Below are 14553 nucleotides of genomic sequence, written 5' to 3'. Positions count from 1 at the left end.
GATAGGAGCTTGAAACAGTCACAGATATAGATGAATCCGTATGACGTTATGAGTGGAAGAAAAGGACTTGGAGGTGCGTACACAGTACATATACCAAAAAACACTGCGCATCATCCTCTGAGTTTCACAACTGCGGGTTTTTAACATGTGATTTTTTGCTGTGCAGAGGGGCTGGAATGATGCACTCTCACTCGGTTCGATTATTCAAGCAGCGCGATGTTCGTCACAACTTTTTAAGCAATGGCACACGATCGTTCCAAGTCCAGTAGCAAAGACAGCATGTCTCCGAGTTCCGACGCCGCGCACACCTTACCCTCCAACACTTTCAGAGAGGTTTTCGGAGGAGGGGGGGGGGGGGGGGGGCTGATGTTTCAAGTGGTTGTTATCTTTTTTCTTTTCTTTTCTTTTTGTCCCCCAAAAAAAAAAGAAAGAAAAAGGAACTTGATCAGTCTTAGTGCAAATAGAACAGAAGCAGACAGGAGACATGAGCTTCATGAGCCCAGCTAGTGTGAGATGACAGCATCTGTGGGGGGGATCTTTGGGAGATCAGTTCAGTATCGCTGGGACCCTCATCCTCCAAGCCCCTGGAGTCTGGTCACACAAACAGGTGAACTATTGCAAAGAATTACAGGAAGTACCGTTACTGAAAATGGTGTAGTTTTTTTTTGTTTCTTTCTTCTTTTTTTTTTCTTCTCATCTCTTTTAAACAATTCCAAAAAGTGCTAGAGGCGAGGGGGCTGTACAATCCTTATTTTTGATTGTCATTATGTACATATGGATACATTAATAAATAAAACAAAAAATGTCTGAGAGTGTGGAAGTAACATTTAAAGGTATACACATAAAGGAGGTCCCTTCCAGTTTGTGTTCCTGTTCAACCCTTGATTCTTAAGAATGAGTGAGGAGAAATATGTCGGTCTTCAATCATCATGATAACTTCTTGCCGTCTCTTTTGACAGAGCCTCCAGAATTTCTCATGAGTTCTGCAGTCAGGCCTGGTTGTTCAGCATTCGTCTTCAACTTCTCTGATCGGTGGAATCAGACTACTGGTGGATTTGTACTGGTTGACTTGGTTGGCCATGTGAGTGCTCATGGGCTTTATCTGAATGTTCCGTGGGTATGTACTTTCTGCTTCATCTGTAAACCATTTCTTTTCTGCAAAGCAAGACAGAGAGACAGACATTCAGGTTTCAAACAGCTCATTTGTGGAATCGTTCACAATGTCACCGCCTCAGTTTAAGCAGTAGCCTTGGCACACAGCGCATATATATATATATATATATTTCTTATAATCACCATCTAAACATAGTAGGGTACAATAGAATTATGTTAAATTTGTATTGTGGACATTTTTATAACGCCAGGGTATATTCATTGCTATATATTATACAATAGTGCAAGTAGATGGCCATAAGCTGACAAAATTCTGATTAAAGCGGAGGACTTTAATTCCAAAAAACTATGCTGAAATTAAAGTTACAATCCGTAAGACTCCTGACAGAGACAGGCAGCTAGTATCCAATCCGGTGCGCCGTCTGCTTCAAATAACGTTACTTACATCTTGCATTGCCAACCGATCAGAGATCTCCACCTGATATGTATAAGGTGACATCTAAATTCGATGTCTTTGCTAGAACAGTGGATGCTTTGAAAACAATCATATCACCAAAAGAAATGTTTCTGCAATGCTTTTTTAAATATCCAAATGACATCCACCCAGTTTGATCAACTATATTGAATTTAGATCATTGGTTCTCAAAGTGGGGTCCCGGGGACCCCCAGGGGTCCTTGGGCGGGGTTCCCCAGCTAAAGTAAGTTAACATAGCATCACAATGCTTTTAACCACTTTATCCATTTATATGTTGGCTATTGAATAATTAAGATTTTTTTTTTTACATAAATCTTCTCTTCTGGGTGTCCCTGGCACAAAACATTTTCAGATGGGGGTCCGCGACCAAATACATATCAATTTGGGGGTCCTTGGCACGAAAAAGTCTGAGAACCACTGATTTAGAAGTGTCGGTAGGCAGAGATCTCCGATCGTCTGGCAACGTGAGACTAACTATTATAGGTGTCCTACCTGACTGATCAGAATCAACATTTGTAAATGGAAGAGTAGGGAGACCACATCCAACCACTGCAGATGTGCTAGCTATGTAGTATTAACATACTCAGACAGATTGGTTAAAATGAATACGTTTTATTCATCAAAACATGTGCTAGATCGTAGCGTTAAGTTCATGCCTCTGTACTTCAGCTGTTAACTGAAAGGGGGGGCGGGGTACTGTCTCTGGCCAGGAGAAGGTAGATGTCAGCCATCAGAAGTTTGTAAATTGTCTTCCAGCATTTCACAGCATCCACAAATGCCATCCTAGATGTCATTTCTTTTGGCTGGAGTTGTAAAATCAGATTATTCTAGTTTGCAACACGGAGTCAACCTCCAATGTGTGTTTGTGTTCACATGAGTGTGTGTGTGTGTGTGCGCGCCCGTGCGTGCGTGTCTATGTGAATGTCAGCGAGCATAAGGCTGTGGGGCCCCTGTGTGTTACAGCGCAGGCATTTGATGTCTGGAATTGTGCCTGAGGTGAAGCAAGATGTCTGCCATCGCTCTCTCTCTGAGTGTCGCTGCTGCTGCTACGGTGAAAGTTAGCCATGATGTCGCCTCAAACCACCATATCAGGCACGCTAGGGCTATGAGAGGGGGGGGGAGCTCACAGGCTCACACATACCCCCTCCTCCATCTTCAATTTAGGCTCCACATTTGTCACACCTCCCACTTTCCTGCCTGTGACTGATATGGCGACGGCTTGGACAGACTTGGTGGAAAGTTATGTGAGGGATAGGAGTGAGCGATTTGGCTGCACCGGAGGCCTTTGAAGCAGCCTGACCTACATGCCAGGTGTGTGATCTGTGTGAGCCTCCAGTCTGTGCTCATCCTTCATTGTGATAACAAAGACTTTTGGCTCTGTGGTTTGTGCCGACGCCAATATACGCTAACGAGCTACTGCGGGCTAGGGTTAGGATGGTCAGGGGGGGGGGGATTAACCAGCTACTGTATATTGCTGTTGTCGGGCAGAGACCCCTTATATTTTAACTTTTTGTGTTTTTTTCGTAAATTACTTGATCATACTACAGCATCACACAAAAGCTTTAAAAGGAGCAGATCTACAAGCTCGAAACACGGCGCAAAGCGACACGTTTCGAGCTTGTAGATCTGCTACTTTTGATGCTTTTTTAAATCCTGAAAAGTAACAGTTTTGGAGATAAAACATGTCATTTCAAATTTAATTCAGAAGATTATTGTGCCTGTTTAACACTTTCAACCTGGCATCCCTGTCATTATTGTCAATATCTTAAAAAAATAAAAGAAACAAATTGAAATTTTCACTACTTTCTTTTTTAAGCCATTTTTGCAATGGGGGGATATAGCTTCGGCTATATGGGGGTCCCTGGCACGGTATAGTTTGTGGAAACCCCTGAGCTACTGAACCATGACAGCATAGAAATAATGACATCAAAAGTCATCAGGTATAGCATTCAATAGGAAATAACATGTGCAAACACACAGACCTCTCACACAATGCAAACCCATTATCAGCTTGAAATAAATTATAATAGAAAAGAAAAGAAGAAATCACGACAATAAATAAAAGGCACAAGAAAAAAATGATTGGAAGAAATCAGCCAAAAAAGGGGATCCTGGAAGGAAAATCAAACCTCCTGTCCAGTGAGGAAAAGTTGTTGAAGTCAAAAAGCACAGGAAGATGAGCGGGTTTCAACCTCATGCAGAGTGACTATGATCGACAGGAAGGTATAGGCGGAGGCAGCGGCAGACATTTTGCTTTCCAGACGAAAGCAAAACTTAAACTGAGGCATGATAATTATATATAATAATAATATATATATATATATATTTTTTTTTACATGGAATCTCAAGAAAACAAATATTCACCAACAAGAACAGAACAGAAAACAAAACTCCCCTGGTCATAACAATCTCCATGAGAGGACATGGTTATGACTGTAACCCCGTATAAAAGGTTGCTAAGTCATGCAGAATCGTTAACTTGCGTACCTTGGCTCATTCTATTCATCCTTGTTGCACTTCAGAAAGAGAGGCAAGTAATCTACTGTAAGTTAAGTCGTATTTACACTCTATGAAGCAGATAACAAAGGGTGACATACTGTGGAAGACTGTCTAAAGCATTTAGGGTATATTAATGTCATACATCTTACATTTTTAAGATGTATCCATTCAGCATTCATCAATTAGTCATTCCTCTGAGTAAGACAGCATGATTGTAACATCTCTGCATGCTTTATTTTAGAATAACTTAACATTAGCTAAATCCTTTCGTCTTTTATGCTCCTTTGCGCGACGGAAAATAGCCGAACCTACAAGCTCAAATTGTGAGCTTGTAGGTTCGGCTATTTTACGTGACGCCGCTGTGCGACGAAGTCTAAATCGGGCTTTATTCACCCGGTAGGTAAGCTGAAATTCAAAATGTATATTTTGGGGGGAGGAGTAATTATTGCGGGAGTATTTGGGTCAAAATATTTGACCAGATTTGAATTCTAACTCTTGTCTTCTTCAAAAATATAAAAAGGAAACGGGAAACGATAGCTTACTAACATGGACATGCAGTAAAGCTGTACATATACATGTATGCACCATGGATAACAAAATACCAACAGTGCTCATGAGGGATGGGGATGAGTATCGGCCTGCTAATCAACTTAATCATAAACAGGTTATACAGCTATAATGAATATGAATATATTCAACCACATGACTATGTATTGTCACAATCAAGTATTTAGAGTACAAAAATGGTATGTCAACGACACATTCAACACATTCGAGTTGGCCGCAAATCATCAGAATACTAAAACAGAGAAACCTATATATACATATTGAATGTACGCTGTAAAATCCTGAGTGTTCATTTAACCACGAGAGTGTAAAATTAGATGCTCACAGGTGCATTTTACACTATCAGCCTCCCTATTTTGGGCGTGTAGGCAAAACATTTTCATTTGGAAAAGAAATGTTTAAAAAAAGATATCACAAAAATAGTATTTATGTATGCTATATGTTATGAGCTTGTACAAACTCTATTTCAGCTGCTTGTCGTGTGGACAAAGTATATTGTATAATAGGGATTAAGTGGTTAATAAGGATTTTACAGTATACTGAAATGTGCGTGGTGTGCATCTTAACCACATGAACCCCAGCATCCATATTTGGGGGGGACATTAGCACAATTATCTACAAGCTCGTAGATCGGCTATTTTTGGCAAAGAGATTTGGGGTCGATCGCACAGTGCATCTCAGGTGTCTCAAGTATAGAGGGTCTATGTGGTTAAAATAATTCGTTTTTTTTTTTTGTAGACTTGTTTCAGCTACTATGGCTATGGCTGTGCTCAACTATGTATGTTTCCACTCTGTGAATGTGTTGTTGATGGTCGCTATGGTAGCGTTGCCATGGCAGCCTGGACCACATGCAAGGTGAGGATGGATAAAAACGCAGAAACGATGGCGGCATGGACACTGATGTACACGCAACAAACACACATAGATCACAAACACACACACACACACACACACGTCACAAACAAGCGCACACACGTCACAAACAAACACACAAACAAACACACAAGTCACACACAAGGCACATTATCTACCAGCGTGTGTGTGACTACAGTCTACAAACAGTGCACACACAGAAAAACAAAGATCATCAAATATCGGTACACACACACACACACACACAAATACAGATTTAGACAGCGTCAGGCTCAGTGAACACTACACCACATGCTGCACACACACACACACACACACACCCGCAAGTCGTTGCGCACACAGCTACGTACTTCTGTTTGTCGCGAGACTCCCGGCTCTTACTGCTGCGGTTCTGCCGGTTGGTGGGGGGGATGGAGTGAACGGAGGAGCTCTTTTTGCTGGAGGAATGGGAGGAGTGGGAGGAGTGGGACAGACTGGCCCGAGACTGGCCGGCGTTGTGGTCAAACTGCATGAGGCAGAAGATCAGGTCCGTCGGCACCAGCTCAAACTCGTACGGTGGGTTGGTGATCACGTACCTATCGCACACACACACACACACACACAGGAAACACATGAAGTTAGTTCAAAGTTCGCTCGACCGTTTGGCCGAGGATAGCGTGTAGATCAGTGTTTCTCAACCGTTGTTTTTTTTTTTTTCAAGGACCCCCCGCGTGTTTGATAAAACACTTGATCTGTGGGACGCCAATCTACTGCACACTGTAAGATCCTCAGTGAAGTTTTAACTCTTGAGTGTACAAATGGAACCGAATGGACCGCGAGGGTCCATTTTGTACAGTTCCTGCAGGGAATCCCAGACTTCCCTTTCCCGGGGAACATTAGCTACTTCAATCCCGGGGGATACCGAGGCGTTCCAAGGCCAGTGTGGAGATATAATCCCTCCTCTGATCCTTGGTCTGCCCTGTGGTCTCCTCGCAGTGGGACGTGCCCCGAAGACCTCCCTAGGGAGACGCTCAGGAGGCATCCGAAATAGATGCTCGAACCACCTTAACTGGCTCCTTTCCACGTTAAAGAGCAGCGTCTCTACTCCGAATCTCTCTACTGAACTTCTTACCCAAAGGGAGATGCCAGCCAATCGCCTGAGAAAACTTATTTTGGCCGCTTGTATCCGGGATCTTGTATATTTATTCATCTATTTGTCACTTATATGCTGTAATTATGTATATGTCACTTACATGTTCTTGTAAAGTGTGTTGGTGAGGGAGGCTGGTGTACCTACCGCTTTGTACACGGGCTCGGCACACTCATGTGAGCGTCTCTTAATCTGTAGATGCCGAAACACAGCATGTTGTATGTCTTCAGCGCTTTACAGAACAAATCCCCGTAGCATCCGCCATCCTGAAACCCAGCAGAAAACAAAAAGACAGCGTCAGCGTGTGTTAGGTTACATAGCCTGATGCCCTGTCACAGCGCCAGTGGAGAGAACTTTCTCCAGAGCTGCCGCGCGGGAATTAGCACTTTCTCTTTGTGTTTTCCACACGAGGGCCTAACAAAGTTGGCAATGAGATCCAATGATCGTAGTTCACACACGGCCGTAGAAATGCCCTATAAATCATATAAGAGATGACAAAATCACATCCTTTCATCCCTGAAAGGAAAATGGATTTAAAGTCCATTTTCAATTGAGAATTGTAAGGTCATTGTGATGAGAACAACACAAATTATAGAGCAAAATAAAATCAAATAAAGACTGCGTGGCTGGGACAAATTAAACAATTAAACAAATTTAACAGAACTCATGGGATTTTCTCTGAATGTTCTCATAGTTCCTTCCAAACCCCTCTTTCCCTCCCTCTCCTCCCATGAGGGCCTTGCGTTGCGTGATCATTGTTGTTCACATCAGATTAAGGGTCGCAAAGGGGTGGAAGGCACCGTGTCTGTGCTACCAAGTAGTGCCAAAAAGTGTCATCAATGCTAATGTTTTTCATACTTTCAGAGCATATCCGTGATCATAATGAGGACATGAACAATGGCTCCCCAATTATATATTTTAAGTTCCAAAAGTCCATAAAAGTCCAGTCTTAATTTCTTCCTGTCAAGCGCAAACGCACTGCAATGACCATCAGCAAGCCCTTATGAATAATTATGAATCATGATTTCATTCACCTGTGTGATTGATTGATCATGTTCCTCGACGCACACCTGATTTTCATTATGGAAACACTCTTGGGCTGCTACGTTCTTTATCTAACTGAAGATGACGGCCGGATGGTGCATTACTCATTTCAAAATTAAACATTAAAATTTGTATCTGAAAATATTTGGGGTGAGGCAATGCCTCAGCACTGGCAATGCCTCAGGCAATGCCTCAGCACTGCCTCACGCAGCGACGATGAGCTGCGTGTGTAGTTTCCATCGATCCCATAGCCCGAAGGGTCGGGACCGCCGGCTGAGACTGTGATTGGTTGAGCCACAACACGCCTCCTTTCCGGAGAAAAACTTCCAAATAGGCCTGAAGCACGCAGAAAAAAGCCATTTCATGACGTCTTTAAATGTCTGCTTACCCCCAAGTCGGCGAATGGCCCGTCGTAGAGAGCCAGCTGGGCCACGCGACACCTGTCTCTGTTGGCCAGTGTTTGCGGCGTGCTGTAGCCTCCTCTGAGAGCGTTCTCCTCAGCCAACAGGGCCTCCAGCTCGGGGGTGGCGCCCCCTGTGACCAGCGTGCGGATCAGGGTGAGGATATTATCGTTGAAGTATGTCTGGGGGAGATAAGAAGAAGGGATATCTGTAAGCAAAATGCCATTAGAGTCACGAGGAGAGAGGTGGCACGTTGAGGGGAGATGGTACAGGCCGTTATCTAGAAGACCAGTATTTCCCAAACAATGGACCCATTCTTATGGGTCATGAGTAATTGGCCTTTTTTTTTACATTTCCTACAACAACAAAAAATAGAAGTATTTATTTCAAAAATCAAAATCATTACATTACTTTTTTTTCGAAAGAAAATCAAAAAGTCAAAAAAGAAAATCAGAACATTTAAAAACCCACCTAAAGGTCCTTACACACCGGGGCGAATTCTTCATGCGAATAAATACGTTTTTTTTAAAAACCTTATAAAGTCAATGCAAGCGTCCACATCAGTTTCGCGAAGCGAAAAAGCGCCTTTTAATTATTCGGAACGAGTTCGAATTTTGCGTATATTCGCATATTCGCCGGTGTGTAAGGACCTTAAGAGTGACATCATCGGTTTGCAGGTCATTTCAAACCAGATTTAATTTATTTTATCTTTTATTAATGAGAGAACAATGGCTTCTATTATAGCATGCTAACTTTCCAGGAATAGAAAGCCTACAGTTTCTATTAGCTTGGATTCGCCATCGATGACGTCACTGGTAGGTGGGTTTCTGAACTGTCCACAGCCAGCCAGTGTCTGAGACACAGAGTGGTACCATATTATAATTTAACCATTATTTTATACTTTGGCTATTACAAAATAGCAGATATACAAGCTCATAGCAAGGCACCAAGTGCCGCGCTATGAGCTTGTAGATCCGCTATTTTTGAAAAATCATGCACATTTTTGCAAATCTTTTAATATACATATGTTTTAAAGCGAACATTTGCAACTCAAATCTTTGCATCTGGGCGGTCCCTGGAACTAAATATTTTGCGATGGGGGTCCGCGACCAAATACATATCATTTTGGGTGGTCCTTGACATGAAAAAGTTTGAGAACCTTTATAGAACGTATTATAGCAGAACAAGTGTTTCAGGAAACTGATTTAGAAGACATTCGTAGATGGGCTTAGGCGTTCCTTAAGTATTGACAACATGAGGGTAACATGTTGCAGTGCTGCTTCGACACAACATCTCTCCTTCACTGCGTATAAACACTGTCCTATGCACTGTGTGATCCGTTTCCTGGTGAACCAGACATTTCTGCTGTGCTCCGCGGGGGTGTCAGGCTCTCTGTTATCCCTTCGCGCCCTCCTCCCTCTCGGTCCCCCTCCCGTCAGAAGCCCTCGCTCTTTTCCCCCCGCGTTGTGAAGAGACAGGCGGTGTCACTCGGCGCTGGCCGGGGCCAGAGTGGCAGCTCCTCTCCCTGGGCTCCTGACAGGCCTGCGGGAGTCTCATGATGGATGAGCACTGTCCATTAGCAGGCCTCACCTCTGACCAGCGGCCCACACTACAGCTGACGCCTGCCCCGCTCCGGCTCCGTACCCCCCCCCCCCCCCCCCCCTTATTCACAGAGAGAGAGAGCTGCTGGAATTGAGCCATCACAACACTGGAGGGAAACATAGCGTTGCTGCCGTCTGTCGGGCGGAAACCTTGTATCTCCATAATCGTTGCTGTCGAGACCTCTATATCTCCTTATTATAACGTTTTTGTTGTTGTAAAATAGCGCCCTACTTGATCACACTACAGCGGCACTCAAAAGTATCAAAAGTAACAGATCCGCTGAAAACATGACCTAGTGTTTGAACTTTCTCCATTTACGGCCCAAAAGAAATGAAGGTCTGACCCCATGGCCACGGATGTTACAATTATGTACGGGCCGTCAGAAGTACCCGTATGTTCCGTATTGCTCAATAAATTAGCATTTTAATCCGATCGGTGGCCATTTTCTCTGTATGTTCTCCATAGGCTTTCAACTACGTAACCATATCGGTTGGGAGGTGTATTGCACTCCGATACATTATAACTTTATGAGAAAATGGCCACCGATCGGATTAAAATGCTACATAATTACATAAAACATCCGTGGCCACGAGGTAAGCTCTTTATATTCGAAATCTGAACGTTTATGTAGATGTACGGGCCGTAAATGGAGAAAGTGCAAACACCAGGTTGAAGTTCATCAATCGAGACAGACGACCATTGTGTGGATCCATGGCTACAGAACTGCAAGCTCAAAACTGTTTTGTTTTTTTGTTTTTTTTGTTTTCTGTAAACGAATACCCTACTTCGTCATACTACAGTGTCACACTAAAGTAGCTTTTATAAATATAAGGGTTTTATAAATATTGAACCTATGAAAACGAATTAACAACAAGAGCTTGTGACTAAATAACTACATTGGATCCATTGGAACACAGGTCATTCTTTTCCAGAAATTTCCTGAAAAGTAACAGTCTTTGGGACATACAAGGTTTCCGCCCGACAGTGACGATAGCGTACGTAGGTTGGAGAAGTCGGGAGGAGAAAAAAAAGAAAAAAGGTTATGAAGGTTTTTATTCCTGTCTTTGATATACCTTGATATGGGGATGACACTGTCAGGAGATGAAAGAGAGATCTCTCTTCTTTTTTTTGGGGGGCCCGCTGTGGCCCACCCTCGTGTCATAGGTGCCATTAAGTCGAACTTCAGCGCTTTACCTTGTTAAAAGATCTAATAAGGCCCTTGAAAGTTGAATCCCTGACACTTTAGATGGGGAAATGGTGGCGACGACTCCCCCTTTTGATGTCAGCGGAAGCTGGCGCTGAAGTCTGATCGATGTGGCGTTCCACTTACAAACTTCTGCCTACTTAGAAATGCCAGAGCCCTGCATCTGTTATCCTTTAAGCCATTACAACCGGGAAAGCATCCGTGTTATTTTAGATTTTAGCTATAATATATATAGCAACTCTTAGGATTTAGAACATTGGTTTAAGACACAATGCAACATACAGTAGCACATCTGCTATGTTCAAAGATTTTTTTAAAATTTTTTTTAAATCTTGAAAGTGTAATTATTTTTTTAAATAATTTAGATTTTCTTTAACACAAATCTTCTCTTCTGGGGGTCCCGGGCACAAAACATTTTCAGATGGGGGGTCAGCGGCCAAAAACATATAATTTTGGGGGTCCTTGGCACAAAAAAGTTTGAGAACTACTGATTTAGAAGGCATTTGTAGAATTGGCCTCAGGCCTTAATGGGTTAAAAAATAAAAAATAAACTCTTTACCTTCATGGTGTGTTGATTTACACACACTGCTAAAATCGGTGGTGTTCACGAGACGGCATTAGACTTTAATAGTATTTGTGATACAGCTGTAAAACTTTTGCCTTCCATAAACCTCGGTAATAAAAAAGAGCAAGAACCCCTGAGGTCGATACGGAATTTTTTATCATAAACATTTGATCATAAACCCTGACCCTGCTCTACCTATTGTGCCTCACTTCCACATTAGTCTGTAGTACTTCTTCTTATTAGGTGTTTTCATTGTAGGGACAGAAGGATAAACTAGAACAACAGGTTCTCAAACTGTGGGTCGGGACCCCAAATGGGTTCACGGGAAGATGAAGGCATAAATGTATATCCTTCCCTTTAAGTCTTTTAAGTGCTTCATTTGTTTTTTAAAAGCATAGCCTGTGAATGTATTTTATTTTATTAAGGTTCTGGCAACAGATCACTTTTTCCATAGCTTTTGATAGGTACTATTCAGATCAACTGAGATAGATGCTTTGATAGGACACAATATCATCAGGAATTACATCGTTGTAAATGTATTTTCTTATTCATATTCCTATTCAAGGCTAATAATATATGTTTTAAATATGCTTTATTTCAACATTGAACTTTGATCAAGTGTGGCGGTCGCCAAAACATTTGGTGTAAAAAGGTTTGAGAATAGAATATGGAGATAAGAGGTTTCTGCCCGACAGCGACGATATGTGACTTGCATAGATGCTAGCTAAAGCAGTGGTTCCCAAAAGAGAAATTAGAGTTTGCCCGGGACCCAAACTAGTGAAAATAGCAGATCTACAAGCTGAAAACGCATACTTTTTTTATTCATGAGAATTATTAAAAAAAAAAATTTTTTTAAATGTAGGAAACGAAAAAAAGGGTTTATTTCCTCGCAACCCACTGTTTGGGAAACAGTGGCATAGTGCAGTGTGCGGTGGCGTTACTCACAGCGCTCATGAGGGAGTCGAGCACGCTGACGGCGAAGGCCGACCCGCAGGCGAAGGGCTGGGTGAGGTACAGCTCCGTGTCAGGGTCGTCGTCATCGTCCTGGTCCAGGAACTGGACGTTGGAGTCGTTCACTGAGAGAAAGGAAACTCGCTGGTCTTAGAGACGGAGGCTGTGACGCTAAACACAACACGCATAACATACAGACACACACACACACACGCACACACACGCGTATACCGACACACCTGAGAGTGCAGGAATCATATCTATTTTTGTTCTTTTCTCTCGTCAGACTTTTGGAAGTAGGGCTGAGCCATGTGGACAAAATCAAATAACACAATATTTTTTGACCAAGTGCCTTGATATCGATATTGTGACAATATCGTATTGTGACAATAATAAAAACATTTATTTAAATGTTTTCAAAAATGGTCAGAAATGGAGAAAATATCTATATTATATTATACAGTATATATCTATTTTAGAAATGTCTGTGTTTAAAGTACAAAATAAGGTTTAAGTGATTAAAACCAGGAAGAGACAACACTTTAGCCATAACACTATATTTGACGATATGCAAAATCTTTGACGATATCTAGTCTCATATCATGATATGGATATAATATTAATATGTTGCCCAGCCCTATATGGAAGTATCCTGGTAAGGTATGATGCCCACACAGGTCTCAGGTGCAGGGGTAATGACAAGAAGGGTGCTGTCATTTGGGGATAATGTTGATAATGTAATAATGATACACATTAGACATGTTTTACTACGGTACCAATTCATGTGTTTCATCAAACAACTGACATCCTTTGATTGTATATATTCTCAACGGAGCCTAATATGAAGGTATGCTCGACTAAATTATTACATTATTATAAATCAGTGGTTCGCAAAGGTGTTTAATTCCAAGGACCCGCATAACTCTGAGGGTGTACAAATGGACACAAATGGACACTACACTGGTCCATTTGGGTCCATTTGGGTCCATTTGTACACCCTCAGTGTTACAGACCTGTATAGGGTCCATTTGGAAACTGAGACAATTGTTATATATGACTATAGGGCATAGCAGTGGCAGCCTTTTTCTGGTTCCACTCAGAAAAATTCAATGCATTTTTCCCATAGAGATTTCCAAAAATATTTATGTCTGTGAGAAAAAATAATAATTAAATGTAGTATATCATATAATTAAATATGAAAAAAAAAAGAAAATCACAGAATCAAATGTTTTATGGTCATGATTCACCAGGACCCTGGATGGCTTGATTCTAGGCTTAAAATAATTGATATAAATATTTTTGGGAATCTCTATCGGAAAAATGCATGGACTATTTTTGAGTGGAACCAGAAAATGGCCGCCACTGCTATGCCCTGCCCTTACTATAGGGCCTATAGTAAGGGCCATAACGTGACAATTACTTACACAGTATATCGTCTCTGTCGGGTGGAAACCTCATACGTCCAAAACTGTTACTTTTCAGGATTCAAATTCAAAAGTAGCAAAGGTAGCAGATCGACCAGCTCAAAACGTGTCGCTGCAGCTCTACTACTTTTGAAGCTTTTGTGTGCCGCCAATCAAATAGGGCGTTAATTTATGAAAAAAACACAACAAGTCAGAGTATGGAGATAAGAGGTTTCTGCCCGGCAACGACGATAATGCTACAATGCTGAGAGGTTCAGAGCAAGGATACAAACTGACCCTGGGGGTATTTCATCTGCAGTATATATATACTGTATATATATCAGATGCAAAATGCATTTGAAAAGTTCAAATGAATGACAAACATAAAAAATTAACTATGTTTGAAGAAAATATTGTGCATGAACGCTGCTAGCCATTATAGAAGCCCCTTGCAATTAATAAATCCTACGTTAATGCTTCACTACAGTTGCAGCGTGTTGTTGTACACATGATCTGCATCGCTCAATCAACTAGCTTGTTCGATTATTATTTGATATTTCTGTAGACTGGATGAAAAAATAAAATAAATATAGGCTACACATATCTAAACTGTATTATATATATATAATAATAATTATTATTTTTTAAATATATACATGTAACAGTGTAACAGTTAATCAAACTATTATCAAAGAAATCAATTATATATTTTTATTATAAGAATAAT

General features: G+C 41.6%; 1 protein-coding gene across 4 annotated transcripts in view; it reads right to left on the bottom strand.

Annotated features, from left to right (window-relative positions):
* Positions 1–376: 376 nt before the first annotated feature.
* kcnma1a (potassium large conductance calcium-activated channel, subfamily M, alpha member 1a) overlaps positions 377–14553 on the bottom strand; it is a 285057-nt gene continuing 270880 nt past the window's right edge. For 3 of the 4 annotated variants that reach the window (XM_080448764.1, XM_080448765.1, XM_080448766.1), the window contains 5 exons: positions 12418–12548; positions 8089–8283; positions 6804–6922; positions 5878–6102; positions 377–1155 (listed from right to left, as the gene is read on the bottom strand). In XM_080448764.1, the coding sequence (XP_080304890.1) occupies positions 1134–1155; positions 5878–6102; positions 6804–6922; positions 8089–8283; positions 12418–12548 (692 nt within the window). In that variant the 3' untranslated portion in view covers positions 377–1133. Of the gene's footprint in view, positions 1156–4075; positions 4105–5877; positions 6103–6803; positions 6923–8088; positions 8284–12417; positions 12549–14553 lie in introns of all 4 variants that reach the window. The other variant, XM_080448767.1, reaches the window with a different exon arrangement.

This window comes from Gymnoscopelus braueri (genome assembly GCF_963280865.1).
Source record: "Gymnoscopelus braueri genome assembly, chromosome: 14".
In the NCBI taxonomy this organism is placed as follows: domain Eukaryota; kingdom Metazoa; phylum Chordata; class Actinopteri; order Myctophiformes; family Myctophidae; genus Gymnoscopelus; species Gymnoscopelus braueri.
This window is presented reverse-complemented; position numbering and strand designations above follow the sequence as displayed.